The 19,323-nt window shown below is 55.5% G+C and overlaps 1 protein-coding gene across 1 annotated transcript in view; it reads right to left on the reverse strand.

Annotated features, from left to right (window-relative positions):
- DNAH2 (dynein axonemal heavy chain 2) overlaps positions 1–19,323 on the reverse strand; it is an 88,365-nt gene that overhangs the window by 53,455 nt on the left and 15,587 nt on the right. Inside the window, exons 6-17 of the mRNA XM_039231640.1 lie at positions 19,120–19,230; positions 18,713–18,951; positions 17,361–17,552; positions 16,685–16,842; positions 16,182–16,269; positions 15,422–15,627; positions 14,773–14,902; positions 14,346–14,528; positions 13,680–13,894; positions 2,293–2,439; positions 666–822; positions 215–454 (exon numbers count right to left, since the gene is read on the reverse strand). Coding sequence (XP_039087571.1) covers positions 215–454; positions 666–822; positions 2,293–2,439; positions 13,680–13,894; positions 14,346–14,528; positions 14,773–14,902; positions 15,422–15,627; positions 16,182–16,269; positions 16,685–16,842; positions 17,361–17,552; positions 18,713–18,951; positions 19,120–19,230 — 2,066 coding nt within the window. The remainder of the gene's footprint in view (positions 1–214; positions 455–665; positions 823–2,292; positions 2,440–13,679; positions 13,895–14,345; positions 14,529–14,772; positions 14,903–15,421; positions 15,628–16,181; positions 16,270–16,684; positions 16,843–17,360; positions 17,553–18,712; positions 18,952–19,119; positions 19,231–19,323) is intronic.

The following is a 19,323-nucleotide window of genomic DNA, read 5'->3' on the forward strand; positions in this document are numbered from 1 at the left end:
GGGGGGGTGGCACCGTGGAGGGGGGATGGCACCGTGGCGGGGGGAATGGCACCACAGGGAGGGGGGGAATGGCACCTTGGGGGGGAATGGCACCGCGGGGGGGGTGGCACCGTTGGGGGGGATGGCACCGTGGGGGGGAATGGCACCGCAAGGGGGAATGGCACCACGGGGGGCATGGCACCACACCGGGGGCTCGCTGAGCCCAGGACCCCACCTCAGGGCCATCGTTCTTGAAGACCTCATAGGAGCTGGTCAGGATGGCCACCACGCCCTGGTGCAGGTCCAGCAGCTTCTGCTGCACGGCCGCACGGTGCTCCCGCTGGTCCTCCTCAAACTCCAGGCCCCTGTACACCCGCTTGCCACTGATGCGCACCAGCAGCGTCTCGGATATTTCTTGGGCTCGCCAGCCGATGGTCAGAGTGGAGGCCTTGAACTCGTTCACGATGGTCTGCACCTGCGGGTAGACCGCACGGGGGCGGGGGTGGGGGGGGGAGCGGAGTTTCAGCTCGGGCAGAGCCCCTCCCGGCTTCGCTCTAGCCCCCCCCCCAGGTCCTTCCCTAAGCGCACGCTGTCTCTGTCACACCTCCCCCTGTGCCTCCATCACCACCCGGCACTCGGCCCGGCCGCCCCCCGCCCCCCTCCCGCCCCTCAGGACCGCGCCCCACCTTGCTGGCGTGGATGCGGCACTCGGTGATGAAGAAGGCGCTGGCCCCCTTCAAGGCCCAGTGCAGCTTCTTGAGTCCAGGGTGGATCTTCTTATCCAGAAATCGGATGCGCTCTTTGAAGAGGGCCTGCTCATCCGGGGACAGCATGGCAATGATCCTGCGTGACGGAAGGCTGGCAGCTGGGGGGACACGCTCTGTGGACCCCCCTCCGCACCTGGAAACTCACTGGAGAAATCTGGAAGTTTGCAGGCTAGCCTGTGCTTCCCGATAAGACCCTTGGCGACGATGGAGACCCTGCTACAACCTGCGCTGTCCAGCAGGTCACACTAACCACCTGTGGAGCTGGGGCACGCAGCCTGCGGCCTGTGCGGGTGAACAGCTGAATTTTAAATTTTTATTTCATTCCAACTAATTTAATTAAAATAGAAAGGGGGGGGCGCTTGGGTGGCTCAGTCGGTTAAGTGTCTGACTTGAGCTCAGGTCATGATCTCACGGTTGGTGGGTTCGAGCCCTACGTCGGGCTCTGTGCTGACAGCTAGGATCCTGAGGCCTCTTTTGGATTCTGTGTCTCCCTCTCGCTCTCTGCCCCTCCCCCACTCGCACTCTGTCTCTCTCTGTCTCTCTCTGTCTCAAATATAAACATTTTTAAAAAATAATAAAATAAAATAAAATAGAAAGAGGGGAGCCTGGGCAGCTCAGGCAGTTGAGTGTCCAACTTCAGCTCAAGTCATGATCTCATGGTTCATGGGTTCGGGCCCCACGTCGGGCTCTGTGCTAACAGCTCAGAGCCTAGAACCTGCTTCGGATTCTGTGTCTCCCTGTCTCTCTACCCCTTGCCTGCTCATGCTCTTTCTATCACTCTCAAAAATAAGTAAACATTAAAAAATTAAAAATAGGGGCACCTCGGTGGCTCAGTCAGTTAAGGGTCCAACTTCAGCTCAGGTCATGATCTCACTGTTCGTGGGTTTGAGCCCCGTGTCAGGCTCTGTGCTGACTGCCAGCTCAGAGCCTGGAGCCTGCTTCTGATTCTGTGTCTCCCTCTCTCTCTGACCCTCCCCTGCTCACGCTGTCTCTCTCTCTCTCAGAAATAAATAAAACATTTAAAAAAAAATTTTTTTAATTAAAAATAAAACAGAAAGAGCCATGTGTGACTGGTGGCTACCATATTGGACAGCACAGTTCTAGACAGACACCCACCCCCCTGGGCTTTAACAGGGCCCAGAAAGGTACCTGACCCCGAACAAAGCCCTGCTCCAGAGAGAAGCACCAAGAGTATCAGGAAAAGGAGTGTGGGCGTGGCCTTGGTTCAGTACATCTGTTGCGACGCTGTGCCCGCTGTGCCCATAACCCCAATGCCCCCCAGGCTCGGTCCTGGAAAAGTAACCTGGGCCCTCCTGTGGTGACAGAGGGGACCCGCTGGTTTTGCACTTTGCCCTGAAGCTAGAAGACAAACGTGCAAGGGACAGGAGCCATCACGGGGCCATACCGGGAGTATGAGATTTCTTTTTCTTTTCTTTTTTTTTTAAGCCGGGAAAAGGTAAAGGGTAGATAGCGTAGGAGCCAGACAACATCACGGGACGTATAAGACATAGAAGGGGCACGGAGCGCATGCGGGCAGCTGCCTCACCGATTGTAGTCTCGAGCCACCAGGAGCAGGTTTTCCCGAAGAATCCGCAGGTCCTCTGCTCGCTCGGCGACATTCACCACGTAATGGGGCGTCTCAAACAGCAGCCGCTCCCAGTAGTCGATCTCCACAAAGAGAATCAGCAGGGACCTGGGGGGCGGGGGGGTGGGGGGGGAGCAAAGCAAAGCAGCTCAAGGGCCTGACCTAGAACCCACAGCGGCCCCAGGGCAGCGGGGGTTGGGAAGCACAGAGACACAGAGAGAGAAAATAGGAAGCAGGATCCTCAGGGAGAGAAGCCCGACTGACTCACTAAGGCAGTGGCGGGCAGTGGGGGTGGGTGGTGGTGTCGGAATCTGACAAGCTGAGGGCTGGTGGGGACAGTGGAGAGGCCACCTGCTTAGCCATGGGGCTCTCTGAGGCTGGGGTCTCCGGGTGTCTCAGGGAGGGGAGGGGGCTATAGCAGGAAGACCAGCAGAAGGTTTAGGAAACAGCTCTCCACCTGTCCCGTCGCCTACTCTGCACAGGGAAGCAAGCGCCCCCCTCACCCCTCCAGAAGATGCAAAGCTTCTTGTGTGTAGAGGCAGAACAGAGATAGAGAGAGGGAGGGTCTTGGGCTGGGGACCTCGAGCCCAACTGAAAGAGAGGGTAACATACAGAGAGACGGGGACGTTCAGGGCCCGCATGCACACTGAATGTTAAGACCACCACCACCCCCGCCTTCTTTTCCCCACCCAGCGACCAGCTCTCAGGCCACTGGACCAGCGCCCTCCAGAACAAAGTTTGAAAGACTATTTTCTTTCTTTTTCTCATGTTTAATTTTTTTTAACGTTTATGTATTTATTTTGAGAGAGAGAGAGAGAGAGAGAGAGAGAATCCCAAGCAGGCTCTGGGCTGTTAGCACAGAGCCTGATGCAGGGGTCAAACCCACGAAATGGTGAGATCATGACCTGAGTCAAAGTCGGATGCTCAGCCGACTGAGCCACCCACAGTTTTCTGTGGCCTCTGACCAGCCTGAGAGGGTAAGTCCCAAGGACAGTGAGCTCAGGAGTCCCCTGACAACAGCCCACCGTACAGACCTGAAGCTCACCATTGATTAGCCTCACCACCTGCTCAGCCGAGCGGCCAACCTGCTTCCCAGTCCCCTCCCTTGAATATGAACAACCAAGGATCACAAAACATTGGTCGCTGTCCTTCCTGGCACAAAAGGCGGGAACCAAAACCAACAGAAAAATAAAAAAGGCAACAAGAAGGAAACAAGAGGGGACAGAGGCTGTGCAGAAAGAAGACGGGCCACACCAAATAAGAAAACTAAACGCAACTAAATTCTCTTGCTCACACCCTGAGAGAGAGAAAAGAAATAAAAGAACCCCCGTGACACAAAACCAAGATGCTAGAGAAGGGAACACCTAAACGGCTGTTGGAAGTTAAAGATGACAGCAGAAAACAACCCCATTAACAGTAAACTTGACAGAAATCTCTCGGAAAGTTGAGAAAAAGATAGAGATGGAAGACAGAGAGGACTTTGCAGGTGGGAGGGGAGGGAAGACTAGAAAGCTTACCATTAATAAGTTTTATATGAATTACAGACTGCAGTGATAATACGTGGGCAATACTGGATTGAGTATTAACATTGATTTCAGGGGCGCCTGGGGGGCTCAGTTGGTTAAGCGTTTGACTCTAGGTTTTGGCTCAGCTCATGATCTCACAGTTTCATGGGTTCGAGCCCTGTGTTGGGCTCTGTGCTGACAGCTCAGAGCCTGGAGCCTGCGGCAGATTCTGTGTCTCCCTCTCTCTGTCCCTCCCCTGCTCATGCTCTGATTTTTTCAAAATAAGCAAACTTTTTAAAAAATTGATTTCAATTGTTTCTTGTTCTTTTATTTAAAAAAGTTTTTTTAACATTTATTCATTTTTGAGAGTGAGAGAGACAGAGCGTGAGCAGGGGAGGGTCAGAGAGAGAGGGAAACACAGATCCAAAGCAGGCTCCAGGCTCTGAGTTGTCAGCACAGAGCCCGATGGCGGGGCTTGAACCCACGGACCGTGAGATCATGACCTGAGGTGATGTCTGACACTCAACCGAGCCCCCCAGGCGCCCCTCTTGTTCCTTTATTAAATGCAAGGCCAGGGGCACCTGGGGGGCTCAGTTGGTTGAGCGTCCAACTTCGGCTCGGGTCATGATCTCAGAGTTTGTGGGTTTGAGCCCCGCGTCGGGCTCTGTGCTGACAGCTCGGCGCCTGGAGCTGCTTCGGATTCTGTGTCTCCCTCTCTTCCCCTCCCCCTCCCCCACTTGTACTCTGTCTCTCAGAAATAAACATTAAAATTTTTTTTGATAAATAAATAAATAAATGAAAGGCCAGTGAACTTTTAATTGCATACGTGGCCCTCCTACCCGTGAGCTTCGACCCCTTCCCTTCCGGCTGTCATTTCAGGTCCCGCGCCTTCCAGCTCTGAGGTCGGCCACTCAGACTCGGCTCTGCTGGAGCCCAGCATCCCCCCCCCCCGCCCCCCGCCCAGGGACTGGCCCTCAAGCCCTGCAAAAGGACCTGCTCTTTGACCTCGCAGGGACTTCCAGACGGCTGACCCTGGGCTCTCTTCCCACCTGTGTGTCCCCCCATCACGGCCTCCCCCGTCACAGACCCTGCCACCTGTCACTTCACGCCCTCCTGCAATCCTCACCTGCCGGGCTCATCAGCGTAGGGCACCTGGCAGAACCCCCACCGCAGGTAAATCGTCCCTGCTGCACCCCTGCGACTGCGGCCGAGCAGGGCGGGACCATGCAGGTGGCGCACCGAGGGCCTCCACCCTGCTTCCTGGGGCCTCCCCAGTCGGCCCGCCCCCCTGCTGTCACAACAGAGCCTCCACACTCTCTCGGACCTGCCCCCCCCCCACCACATCCCTGCGGAAAGCCTCCCCTCCTGCAGCACCGAGATCCAGGGGCCCTGAGGCGAGCTCGTGCTGTCCCTCCTGCTCCGGAACCTGTGAGCCCGAGTCGTCGGGTCGCACACAGGGCTCCTCCAGTTTATGACGGAAGAGGCCCCCCTCTCACCCAAGGCCGACCCTCCTCCCGGCCTCCGCGTCCTCACCCGGGTCCTCCTCAACCTGCCGGCTCTGCCCGACAACAGTCAGGGAGGCCAGGTTCCTACGATCCTAGAAAAACCAAAGCAACACCGGCACACACGCACCATCATCACCCACCCCCCTGGCCCGGGCCCCACCTCCTCCTGCGGGTGCTGCGCCCTGCACCCCTTCACCGCACCCCTTCTACCCAGAATTGTCCTCGGGAACTCCTCGGTCCCCTGACGGCTGTCCCCTCCCCTCCACACCTGTGCCCACATCAAGTGTCCCCAGGGCATCTTGTCACCAAACCCTACAGGACTCCTCAGGCCTGGACCCGCCTCTTCACTCTGCAGGCCTGACTCCCTCACCGCACCCCTCCCCGCGTCGCCCACCTCGGACGTGCGTGGCGCACGGGCCACAGCTGAACTTGTGGCTGTCCTGCCTGCCTGTAGAAGTGTCCTTCTCTCTCCAGTGTCCCCTGGAAATCCCACTCGGCCAGGCACCGGACACCCCACGATCTCTTCAGCACCAGCTCCTGCACATCCAGCACCCTCCCTGCAACGATCCTGTCCGTGCCCACGGCTCCAGCGGCCTTCTAGAAGCTGCTGGCCCCCAGACCTCTGTAGCTAACATGAGCCCTAGGCTCACACGCCCAACTGCCTCCTGGATGCCTCCCCACCTTGGCCGCAGGCACCTCAAGCGCGTCCAGACACTAGCTCATCGTCTGCGCTGCACCCGGGGTGGGGGTGTGGGGAGCCCTGGTTGGGGGGGGGGGGGCACCGTCCTGCTGCCGGGACCAGAGCCGCGTGTCCTGCCTCAGCCTCACTTTCCGGCGTCCGGCCAACCAGCAACTCGGTCAGGCTTTACAGTCAAAGCAAAATGCAGAAAGTCCGCTGTCTCCAAGGCACATGTATGGCCTAAAGTCAAGTTCAAGAGCGCAAGGTCATCTACAAGAGCCAAGGCTCCAGGCACCGGCCGCCAGGTGGGAAGGAGGGCCCAGCCGAGTGCAGGGTCTCATTTTTCGAGAGAGGCCAGAAAGCAGGTTTTTATATCAGATTTCCCGCATTTTAAGTGCTGACGACTAATTCCACTGAGAAATAATTACAGATGGGAGGCTTCTCAACTACCAGTGACGTGCTCTCCGTGAGCTGGACTATGGTTGCCAGGATGGTTATTTTGTGCCCGTTTGTTAAAGTGATAGCGTAAGTTTTAAGTACTCTTCTGTGTGCATGATACACGTCACAATAAGAAATGCTACTTGAAGGGGAAAACTATTTTAAACCGTAAGATTATTCGTAGAAGTACAAAATTAACTTCCTAAAATCGCATCACAGTTTTCCAATATAAAAACTGTAACCTGTTAAACATTATCATGGAGGAAGAGAGACTCATGACAATTAAAACAAGAAAAATAAAATACTGGGGCGCCTGGTTGGGTCAGTCAGTTGAGCATCCAACTTTGGCTCAGGTCATGATCTTGCGGTCCATGAGTTCAAGCCCCACATCGGGCTCTGTGCTGACAGCTCAGAGCCTGGAGTCTGCTTCGGATTTTGTGTCTCCCTCTCTCTCTGCCCCTCCTCACTTGCACTCTGTCTCTCTCTCTCAAAAATAAACATTTAAAAAATAATAATAAAATAAAATGCCAAATTAACCAATGAACAAGAAATATGCAACATTTGTATCCAAACAAATTTTTATATACATCATGACATTTCTTGTTCACTGGTTAATTTATATGGAAAAAAACCTGATTTATAGACATTTTATATGGATTTAAATACATGGAAAGAAAAAAATGCTATTCTTGGGTAGAAAGACTCAAATCTTAAAGATGTTCATTCTTCTTAAGTTAACCTATAAATTCAACCCAATCCTTGTTCCTATAAAAATAGGAACAGAACTATTTGCGGAATTACACAGATTGATTCTCAAGTTCTTAGGGGAAATAAATACTAAAAATAACCTGAAAAACTGAAAAGGGAGACCAGTGAGGTCAGTAAGTAGAGCAATTTGGTTCCTTCCTGTGGACAGACAGACAGACATACCAGAACAGAATGGTGAATCCCAAAATAGACACACAATTCTATTTGGGAATTTGTTATAGGGTGTAAATGAGATCGGGCCGCCTGGGGACAGAACAAAAAACAACCACCCAAGTTGCCCCTGAATTTCTCTCCCTACATCAAAATAAATTTCAAATGGATCAAACATGTAAATGTAAAGAATGAAATACCAGAAGAAATCATAGAATATTTTCAAAATAAAAAACCTTGAATAAATATTGCTTGATTTTTAAAATCCATGTGGTTTCCTCCCTTCCTTCCCTCCTTCCTTCCTTCCCTCCTTCCTTCCTTCCCTCCTTCTTTCCTTACTTCAAATTGCACTTTTTATCACAGACAACAAAAAGCCCCACCACGTGAAGATGCTCTCACAAAACTCTATGTTCTGAATGTTACTGAAAACGTTACTTGGAAGAATATTGAGGTGAAAATTCCCGAATGCTTTGTGGGTGTTCTACAGGCAAGCACTGAAATGACAACATAAGAAATAATATCACACTTGAAGTTTTGCAGAGGATCATATTTTCACCTCTACGGGAGGGAAAACTTCCGGCGAGGGAAATTATTTCTAGGTGAGGAAGCCTCTCAAAGGTGAATGAACAGCGGATTCCCAGGCACTTAAGGACAGCCTCCGAAGTACAAGAAAGAGGCCACACCAGGAGGAAAATTACTTTCAACCTGGAAGTCCAAGTGCAGCCAAACGGCCAACAGGTGGAGGGCAGAAAGCCATTGTGGTCACTCACGTAAGAACTCAAAACATTTGCTCCCCGTGCACCATTTCTCGGAAAGCTACTGAAGAGTGCGCTCCACCCAAACGAGGGTGTAAACCAAGGGAGAGGAAGACAAAGGAAACAGGAAATGGAACCAGAAAAGAGGCTCGGGGCGGGAGGGGTGGGGTCGGGGAGCTCCAGGCTGACCCCTGCATTGCAGGCGTCGAAGCCATGGAGTTGTCCCACAGTGGGGGGAAAGCGAGGTACAGCAAGAGAAACTCCAAGAAAAACATGACGCCCATAACCCACCTCACCAGTCAGAGAGGAAGGAAAAATACGACTGGTCCCGGAGACTTCACGGTAGTGAAAGGCGTGCGAACAAAACCAGCGAGGTAATGATTAATTCCAAGAGCAACACATCGGACAAGCGAGGAAAGAACTGTAACAGAAAATTCCGCAGCGCAGCGGTCACAGTCATGTTAACATAAACACTAGATACTGACCGAGGCAAAAGTTGGGGTGGCAGCGCCTGGGGGGCTCAGTTGGTTAAGTGTCCGACTTCGGCTCATGTCATGACCTCGTGGCTCGCGAGTTCGAGCCCCACATCAGGCTCTGTGTTGACAGCTCAGAGTCTGGAGCTGCTTCAGATTCTGTGTCTCCCTCTCTCTCTGCCCCTCCCCTGCTCGCGCTCTGTCTCTCTCTCTCTCTCCCTCTGTCTCTCTCAATTATAGACGGGTTAGAGGTTAGGATAGAGGGGTATGAATATACATGGGAACATTTCTAGCTGCATAAACATATATTCCTCTGTTCTTCAAACTGGAGGCCCTGAATTTGTCTCCCTGAACATCACAGCCAGCTGGCTGGGGCGTGTACTACCCAACATCGAGTCAAAATGTTTATTTGTTTCCTCATCTTGAAAAGATTTTTTAAAAATTTGTTTAATGTTTATTTTTGAATGAAAGAGACAGACTGTGAGTGGTGGGCGGGGTTGGGGGGGCAGAGAGAGAGAGTCACAGATTCCAAAGCAGGCTCCAGGCTCTGAGCTGTCAGCCCAGAGACCAATTCAGGGCTTGAACTCATGAACTGCGAAATCATGACCTGAGCCGAAATCAGATGCTTAACCGACTAAGCCACCCCTGATGCCTCTAAAATTTTTTTAGGGGTGCAAAGGTAGCTCAGTTGGTTGAGCATCGACTTCGGCTCAGGTCATGATCTCAGGATTCGTGGGTTCAAGCCCCGTGTCGGGCTCTGTGCTGACAGCTCGGAGCCCAGAGCCTGTTTCGGATTCTGTGTCTCCCTCTCCCTCTGACCCTCCTCTGCTCATGCTGTCTCTCTCTCTCTCTCTCTCTCTCTCTCAGAAATAATTAAAAAACATTAAAAAAAATTTTTTTAATTTCTTTTTTTAAAATCTTACCTCCTTATTTGTTTGTTTGTTTTTGAAAAAGAGAGAGAAAGAGAAAGCAGACAAGTTGGGGAAGGGCAGAGAAGGAGAGAGGGAGAGAAAATCCCAAGCAGGCTCTACACTGTCAGCCTGGAGCCCAATGTGGGGCTCGAACCCACTCACCACGAGATCATGACCTGAGCCGAAATCAGGAGTCAGACACTTAACCGACTGAGCCTCCCAGGCACCCCTGACAAGTAAAATTTCTTTAAAAAGAAAAACAAAACAACATAGTCTGGGAAATTATTTCTGTAAAATCTTGCATAATTCATCCTCAGAGCAGCGGTCAGGCGGTAGAGACAGGAAGGTGAGGCCAGCCGAGGTGCGTGCCGACAGCCCGGGATGACCTGACCCCCCGATGGAAGAGAGGAGGAGGAAAAAGCCCTGCTACCCCCAGCACACTGACAGGCGTCCGCGGCCCCCGCCCTGCTCTGCGAGACTGCACTGCGCCGCACAGAGGCGCCTGCTGTGTACATTGCGATAACACAGCTCTCTTCGGCCCGGGTTCGGACGACATCTGGAACATGTTTGAGTTAAGCGCAGTCGGTAAGGCTGGTCGGGCCATAAAACGCGGGCCAGAGCCCATTCAGACTCCGGAGTTCAAATATTCGGGATACAAGGCGGGATGACAAAGCCCCTCGTGAGATAAGACAGGTGCTGTTAGGGACTGGAAGGCTCCCAGGGCTCAGGGAGAGGCAGGAAAATCTGCACAACGGTCAGGCCATCTGAAAAGCATGCTTGTTTCGAGATCTTATCTCGACCTTGAGCATAACAGAGAGAGCCCGGGACAGGCCAGGCGCCCGCACCTCCGCACAGTAGCAATATTTCAGAAGAGCTGAAACCGCCCTGGATTTCTCTGCTGGCTTGATGAGCCCAGGCTCTTCAAAGTCCTTCTCTACGATCGTGGGGCTCCCCCCCCATACATTATTTACTGAGGCAGTTTTATCTTAAAACCACAAAAATGTAAAGCGGCTTCTAACAGATCCCTCTGGAAAACAGCTCCGGAGGAAACGCTTCTCTCTGGGCGATGCATCTGGCCATTACTCGGGTTTCAGTTAAACCGAGGCCATAAATATTTGGCCCAAAGCTGCCTTGTTAAGCTCTACTATAAAGATCACGCAAATGGGACTTGAGATAAGTACAGAACATGCTCCTCGAGAGGCGAGCACAGCAGACAGAGAAGTTTTCTCCCACGCTTACGCCGACCCCAGTGAGCACGATGCTCGGACATCAGGCAACACACGCTGTGGAGGGGGTGACAGCGAGGTGCGGGGGGCCTGCTGGAAATCCCCCGGTACAAAATATTCACAGGCCTCCAGAAGCGGTACAACTTACAAGCCAAACCGTGGGACGCTATAAGCCACGGAAAACACACTTCTCCACATGCAGAATGGAAACCTCCCCCATGCACAGTGTTAACACCCCCCACCAAAAAGCAAGTTACAAAAATACTATTACAGTGTGATCCCATTTTGGGTCCGCAGAGTATATTTTCAATGACATGGTAATCATGATTACCTCTAGGGAGCGGGGCTGTGCCCTGGATTTTTCACTGTTTCCCAAATATATGTCAATTTCTTTTTTACAGTGAGCATGCACTATTTTTATAATTTAAAAATACTCACTAAAGATTTTTTTTAAAAGCCACAAATACATGACGTGGGGGGGGGTAAAAAAAAAAAAAAAGAGTGGAAAAGGGGCACCTGCGTGGCTCAGTCTGTTGAGCGACCGAGTTCGGCTCAGGTCACAATCTCGCGGTTCATGAGTTCGAGCCCTGCGTCGGGCTCTGAGCTGACAGCTTGGTGCCTGGAGCCTGCTTCGGATTCTGTGTCTCCCTCTCTCTGCCCCTCCCCCACTCACCCTCTGTCTCTCAAGAAATAAATAAATGTTTAAAAAAATTAAAAAAGGAGGGGTGGCTTAGTCGGTTAAGCGTCCGACTTTCACTTATGTCATGATCTCGCGGTTTGTGGGTTCAGGCCCCGCGTCGGGCTCTGTGCTGACTGCCAGCTCAGAGCCTGGAGCCTATTTCAGAGTCTGTATCTCCCTCTCTCTCTGNGCGTCGGGCTCTGTGCTGACTGCCAGCTCAGAGCCTGGAGCCTATTTCAGAGTCTGTATCTCCCTCTCTCTCTGACCCTCCCCTGCTCACGCTGTCTCTCTCTCTCTCCTAGAAATAAATAAAAATATGAAAAAAAAATTAAAAAAGGAAAAGAGTGGGAAAAAATATATCAAACCATTAAGAAGGGATGTCTTTGGGGAATTGTTTTTTCTCTCTTCTATTTCCCTTCATTTTGCAAACTTTCTACAATTGTTGATGATTTTTGTAATGGGGAAAAATCATTTTGGAAACACTTGGGATGTACAAAACAGTGTATACAGCATGCTACTATTTACATAAAAAAAGGCTACTTATGTCATACAGATTCTTATCTCTGGAATGTTACGCAAGAAGCTGGTAACACTGACTCTTTAGAGAGAAACTGAGTCACGCCAGGGGAGGAGGGCAGCAGTGGAGCCAGATTTTTCATTCTCCACCCTAGTGTAACTTTTCAGTTTTATAAACACATACCTTACATCACCTCTTGTAAAAGGTTTGACTGTTTTAAAAATGAAAACTATTATTTTAAAAATTAAATAAAGTTACGTATATCACCTTGCTAGGTTTGTTGTCAAGCTTCAGGGAAGCTTGATTCTTTGGAAGGGACGGTGACGTTTATTGCCTGTTCTTTGGGAGGGGCTTCCACACTCGCCAGCCCTCCTCATGGCCACCTGGGAGGAGGGTTTGGAGAGTAGATAAGGAAACAAGGAAACGCAGGCCCAGAGGAACTAGGTGGCCTGCCTGAGGTCACGCGGTAGACCGGGTCGCCTCCCGAGGTCAGAGCCCGCTGTGTGTGGCCCTGAAGCCTGTGTGGGCGGAGGCAGAGCCACAGCCCGTGCTTCCTACGGACTCTCTCATGCTCAAAACGTCCATATGGATCATTGGGACTTGATAAAATTCCATCATGGGAACGCAGGCCTTGAATTTGGGGTCTGTGCAAGTGTTCGAGTCACTGCAAGCGCGTCCAGGCGCCCCTCCAAACAGGGAGACCCCAGCCCGACGGGACAACGTGTCTGGCGGATTCAGCCCCGTTACGCGCTTGCAAATGTCACGGCCGGGGCAGGCCCGGCCTCATCCTCTGTCTCTTCTAAATCACGGGGTTGATTTATGGAGCCATTTGCCTGGGATCCTGCTTGGTCCCTCCTCCAAACCCCAGGAGCCTGAGCAGGGTGGCTCCCTGACGCCCCTCCCCAGCCACGCACTCGCCACCGGCCGGCGCCCCTCTGCCCTCCTCACGCGTGCCGGGGCCTCCCCTGCCTTCCTGCACACGGCGACTCATCTCCCCCTGGTGAGCTCCGTCGCAGGCCGTCCCCAGCAGAGCCCCTGCCACACGTGCCCAACACACACGGACGCCGTGGGGGGTAAAGCCAGTGCTGGCGACGGAAGCCTCGGAAGCCCGGGAAGCAGCTCTCATCACAGGGCCCGGCTGGTGACAAGAGGGAGCCAAACCAACCAAGTGGAAAGTTATTTCCTTCCAATTAAGCAAAAACTGTCAGCAGAAGGCTTGCAATCTCTACAGACAGATGTCTTACAAAGCTCCTTCCGTATTGCTCTCGTCTGCGTCTTCTCCAGGATGGAAGGCACGGCGGACCCTAGTTCACTCGCACAAAAGTGGGGGGGGTGGCCCCCGGGCCTGACTCAGCTCCCAGCACACAGACAGCCCTCACCACACCTTTCTGACTAACAAATACATGAACTAACTACATTTTAAGTCACCGGAACCTGAAAAGGTCATCACTGTAAAAGCGTTCCCAGGGAAGCCCTTGCCGGGGGCTGGCGGTCTGGGATGACTTAGCTGGGCTGCCATGGCCATCTAGTGGCCGGACACCTGCAGTGCCGGCCCGGGGGGTTCCTGGGGGCCGGGGTCCCTCTGGAGACAAACTGTAGAACTGAAGTTAGGAAGTGATGCTACACACACCACAGCACAAGAGAGGGTTGGAAGCAGGAGTGGAGCGAAGAGAGCGGGGGGAGGGGAAGAGGGCACGGGAGCCGGGCAGAGCACAGGGAAAGGGGGGCGCCGGGTCTCGTACTTGTCAAAGTTGACATCCAGCATGCCCGCCTTCTCCTGGCTGACCCGTAGCAGCGGCGTGTCCAGCCGCCGAATGCAGTCTTTGTCGAGCGTGGCCGTCCAGTCTTGGAAGGTCTTTCGAACCAGTTCGTCCATGGCCTGGACCATCTGCTGGTAGGTGTGCACACTCTCCTCTCCGGTCCCGATGTGGGGCAGGAAGTGGGCACTAGAGAGACACTGGGGGGGAAGAGCGGCGGGGTGGGGGGGGTTGGCTGGAGCCCACTGACCACCATCCCCCGGGGCCCCCTCCCCGCGGTGCGCGCCCCTGCGGTGTGTGGTCTGCTGTGGAGGCCGACCCCTAGTGCCCAGGGCAGGAAGGTGGGCGACACGGGCAGCTGAGGGGAGGGGGCCAGGGAGTCACCAGCGTGCAGGAGAAGCGGGGGACTCGGCTCAGGAGGGTGGACAAAGAAGGTCAATCACGGGAGGTGAGGACATAAGAGGTGCAAGCCGAAAACCAGCAGGAGCCCCTCCTCCCCAAGTCCCAGCTCAGCGACTGCGAAGCCGCCCCTGGTGTCTGGGGGCCGCAGGTCCTCACCAGAGCAGTCACCTGACTGCAGGTACCTCAAGAGCTGAGACTCGCTCAGCGCGGGGCCCGGCCCCCGCCCCCCACCGCCTCCCGGGCGCTCACGTTCATGACTCGGTCGATGCGCCGCCGCAGGATCCGCACCCAGTGCGCGCGCCCCGAGAACTGGGCCATGTAGGGCTCCAGGTACAGCCACTTCTTGTTCAGCTCCCGGTTCACCAGGGCCAGCTCGCTGTTGAACAGCATGTACAAATCCACCGCCTTCTTGTCGTAGGTGCGCTTGATGGCCTGAGGAGGGAGGGGAGGAGCCTGAGCCCGCGCCGGGTTCCCCCCAGCCCAGACTCACGCTAGAGGACACCTTGGCCCCGGGCCGTCTGGAAACTTGAGGAAGAAGAGGGTCTGGCAGTGGAGGACGACGGGGCGGGCACGACTGGAGGTGGCACGGAGCCCGGAAGGATCAGGAGTAACTGGAGGAGGCGCAGGAGGGGCCAGGCGGGGCCGGGGGGAGCGGGGGTGGGGGTGGGGGGCGCACCTCCCGCGTCGAGAGCCGGTGGAAGGTGTCCAGCAGTAAGACTCCTTGCTCCACATCTCGGACTAACTCGAAGGCGGAGGTGATCAGGTTCTGAGTCATCACCTCCAGGTCCTTGATTCCAGAACGAAACCTGCACGGGTAGAGAAGCATGGGACCGGGGACCGGGGACCGGGGACCGGACCGGCGCCCTCACCTGCCCCAAGGCCACGCCCCAGTAAGAATCCCGCGGGCCGATACCCAGGGCCTCCCCGGCGCCAGGCACCAAGGGCATAATGGGCGCGACTGCGTTCATTCCGCAAAGCGATACAGTGCGGTGGGTTCTATCCCCCGGGCCTCGTGTTTTGGTCGAGGGAACTAACTGGCAGAACAGTGTGCCCGGCATCACCTCCTCGGCCCCTCCTCCGGGCCCACTCGCCCCGCCCCTCGCCCCGCCCCTCGCCTCGCCACGCCCCTCGCCTCGCCACGCCCCTCGCCTCGCCCCCTCGCCTCGCCCCCTCGCCACGCCACGCCCCTCGCCACGCCACGCCCCTCGCCACGCCCCTCGCCTCGCCACGCCCCTCGCCTCGCCACGCCCCTCGCCACGCCGCCTCGCCTCGCCACGCCCCTCGCCACGCCACGCCCCTCGCCCCCAGCCAGGGGGCGCTCTCACCTGTTGTAGTCTTCGTGCCAGGACGCGTTCTTGACGTCGAGGATGCCCCCGCGCACAGCCCGCAGCATCTGGAGGTTTTTATGAAAGATGTCCTCGATCTCCAGCAAGTTCCGTGTGACCTGGGGTCCCTGGGCCCCGAAGAAGCAGGGAAGGGGCCCCTGGTTGCCATCTTCCCAGCGGGCAAAATGATACTGGCAGTCACAGACCTACAACGGAGTCGGCGTGAGGCCTCGGCTCTGGTTCGGACCTCGTAGGCCCTGAGCTCTTCTGTTTGGCTTATGATGTCTGAGCGCTAGGGAGGGGCCACCAGGCGCAAGGAGCTACAGGGATGAATTCTGGCTGCAGAAAGAACTAGAAGACACCAGGGCAGTAATAACAGGCAGAAGTCTAAAAGGATGGGGCGAGGGGCGCCTGGGGGGGCTCAGTCGGTTAAGCGTCCGACTTCGGCTCAGGCCATGATCTCACGGTCCATGGGTTCAGGCCCCGCGTCGGGCTCTGTGCTGACAGCTCAGAGCCTAGAGCCTGTTTCGGGTTCTGTGTCTCCCTCTCTCTGACCCTCCCCTGCTCACACTGTCTCTCTCTCTCTCTCAGAAATAAAGTTTTTTTAAAATTAAAAAAACATAATAATAAAAGCACGGGGCAGAGGTGGGGCACACAGTTATGCAGAGTCCAAACCATATGCTCCCCGCTGAGCCTCTGCCCCTGGCCAGGGTCCGGGGTCCACTGTGACCCTCCCCTCCTTCCCCGGCAGCCTGCCCACCTCAATGAGGTCCTTGCAGCGCTGCACAAACGCATCCACCTGAGCGAATATGCTGGTCTGGTCCAGGACCCAGCCCCGGCTGGAGAACCTGCGTCCAGAGAATGACACCCGTCCGTGAAAACGTAGGGACGCTAGGCATCAACCTGCCTACACAAAGCGACAACCGGGAGTCTCGGGCTCAGGGGGCCTGACCCCAAAGGGCAGTTTTCCTGAACCCTGAAGGGAAGAGACGCAACATGAGGAAAGCCAGAGAGGAGGCTCTGGAAGAAGCTCTAGAACTTCAGCCTTTCGGGCCAAGAAAGGAGGAGTATCTCCCGGAGGAAGGATTTCTGGGAGGAGGGAGAAGAGGCTATGAGAGCGAGGGGGACCCGGGCCGGCACTAGAACATGGGCATCCGGAGAAGAGCCGGACAGGGTCTAGCGAAACGGAACCCATAGACGTTACACTGCTGCGCTCGGTCGGAGCGGCAGGGGTGCCAGTGGGCGGGGAGGGGGGCGGCGTACTGGGTGTGCATGTGCACCGCCTGCAGGTAGTGGTCTTTCCAGGCCTGACAGCACGAGATGCAGCCCTGGAGGTCTTCCTTGCTGGAAGTGACGTAGCCCTCGAAGATGCGGTCCAGAGAGATGGCCCGGCAGCACAGGCGGATGATCTCGTTGCTCATCTGCGGCAGGCAGGACGGAGGGAAGGGGCCCACAGCCGGAGTCGCACCCACTCCTTCCCCACACTCCACACCCCAGCCCAGCTCACTTCCGGGCCAGCGCTCAGCTCGGCGCCCGGTCTCAGTCACCCCCAGATGAAGTGTGGGTCCCGCTCCTCAACAGCCGGCGTCCCTTCCCATATCTGCCTCTCACCCACTGCCACCTCCGGCTTTGGAGAGGAGAAAAAGAGGGCCTCCCCCCTGCACAGCTCACCCTGGGGGTGTGTCCTGCCTGCCTCTTCCTCCCCCCCAACCACCACCACGGAAGCAGGCCGTCCCGCCCAGGCCCCCGCGGAGCACGCTGGAGTTGAAGAAGCAGGCAGAAGGCCGTGGTCTCTGTCTGAGCCCCCCGGGCCCGCCCCTCACTGCCTGGAACTGCACACTTCCTGCCTGGGCAGGGGGGGGGCACCTTCAGCAGATCTGCCTTGGGTCCCTGCGGCCCCTCCCCCAAAGCCCTCCGCCCCACCCCTGCGGACACACACCTTCCGGAAGAGGGAGGTCAGTCTCTCCCGGGTGTTGTAGTGCGGGGAGTTGACCCAGATGATGCGGATGAGACTGATGAGCTTGGGGAGCTTACTGGAGATGTCCCTCGGGCGCATGGAGGCCAGCTCCTGATAGGGCTCCTTCAGGATCGACAGGAACGTCAGGTTGGACTGTGCTTGATGGAAGCCGTCCTGGCACGGGAAGGAGGAGGTCACACCCATTGCAACGAACTGGCCCAAAGCAAGCGCCGTTGGCCCGTCTGGAAGCCCGCCCTGACCAGCCCCTCCGGAGCCCAGACGAGCATCTCAGGTCCCCGCGGGCCCTCAAGACCGGAGTTCGTACCTATCTGCGCGCACTCAGGTACTCGGTCCCACCACAGTGCCTTTGCGTCTTTCCTCATGGGGCCTCCCGTCTCTCCTACCAAACCGGGGGTCCCTAAACTCAGGGTGTATCCACCCCTCCAGATCCTCCAGCTGAAATCAGAGCCCCACACAACCCTATAACCGTTGATCAACTGACTGAACACCCCCTTGGCTTCACCAAGTGCCCCTCACCACCCTGGTCTCAACCAGGGTTCTGGACTTTTCCACCTAGCTGGGGCTCAGTTCCCTTACACCCAGCTCGAAATCCCGCCTGGGAAGAGAAGGCCTCCATGTCTGTATTGCACAGACCACTCTGCCCTTCTGCGTGTCCCCAAAGCAACAGAATCCTCTCGTCATACTTTATCGAATGCATATTTTAAGCGTTTATCTTGCAGCTGTTGTGGCTGAACCCTCCAGGTTCTGCTTCGACCACACGCCACCTAGTGACCCCGTTCTGTGGAAGCCTTCTTTTCTGAGCTGGGGATGGGGCTCCTGGAGCTGGACTGTAGGGGCAGGGCTCGTAGAAGGTAGTCAGTGTTTGTTTGCTGACTGACTGGGGTCTCCTTAACTAAACCATAAGCTCCCGCGACCTTACAGTGCTGCCCTCCTTTTTCACTCTCCCCCAAGTGCAAGTCCAAACGCCGGGTGGATCCACCTTTGCTGTTGATGCTCACACTGGCTCCTTCTTCTTAGCACCTGATACCGTCCCAACCACTGTCCACGTTCTGCTAAGCCTCTATGCTTTTTTTTTAATGCTTATTAATTTTTGAGAGAGTGTGTGCGCACACGTGCACGAGCAGGGGAGGGGCAGAGAGAGAGGGAGACGCAGAATCCCAAGCAGGCTCCAGGCTCCGAGCTGTCAGCAAAGAGCCCGACGCGGGGCTCGAACTCACAAACCGTGAGATCATGACCCGAGCCACGTCAGGCACTTAACCGCCAGAGCCACCCAGGTGCCCCTTAAGCCTCCGTCCTCCGGTCCACTCACAAACCTGGATCTGCTGGGCCAGTTTCATGAAGGGGGCCAAGTAGGACGACTTGGCAAGACGCAGGATGGACTCAATGTGCGTCACCCCCTGCTTCACCAGCTGTTTACTGATGCCAGACAGGTCCATGCACCGATTGAGCCAGAACTCAATCTCCTCCAAGGGACCTAAATTTTCTCCCATCTCCACAGACTCCTGGGCACTGAGCACCTCCTTTATCTGCCGGGTCCAGTGGATCATGGAGGCTGCCGGGAAGAGTACAAAACCTCTTGCACTTCTTTATGCTCCTCCCCTGTGTCCCCTTCCCACTGCCGCCTACAGGGCCCTCCTCACCCGGCTCCTTTCTCGGCATCCGGGCTGCCCCTCCCCTCTCCTCTTGAACCCCCAGCACACTGGCGAGGCCAGCCACTCACTCTCTAGCCGCTGCACCAGCTCTTTGTCCTTCACCACCACCTCGGGCGCCATGTTCATGGCCTCTGCGGGGATGTAGAGAACGGTGTGCCCCTCCAGTTTGTACCGAGTGTCTACGGAAAGGAAAGGACCGTGGAAGTTCACAAACGGGGTGAGTTTATGCTACCCCGGTCCCAATGATGGCTGGTGATCTGGGGCCCAGGAAG

The sequence above is a fragment of the Hyaena hyaena genome, unplaced genomic scaffold (genome assembly GCF_003009895.1).
Source record: "Hyaena hyaena isolate Hyena2069 unplaced genomic scaffold, ASM300989v1 scaffold_58, whole genome shotgun sequence".
NCBI classification, from domain to species: domain Eukaryota; kingdom Metazoa; phylum Chordata; class Mammalia; order Carnivora; family Hyaenidae; genus Hyaena; species Hyaena hyaena.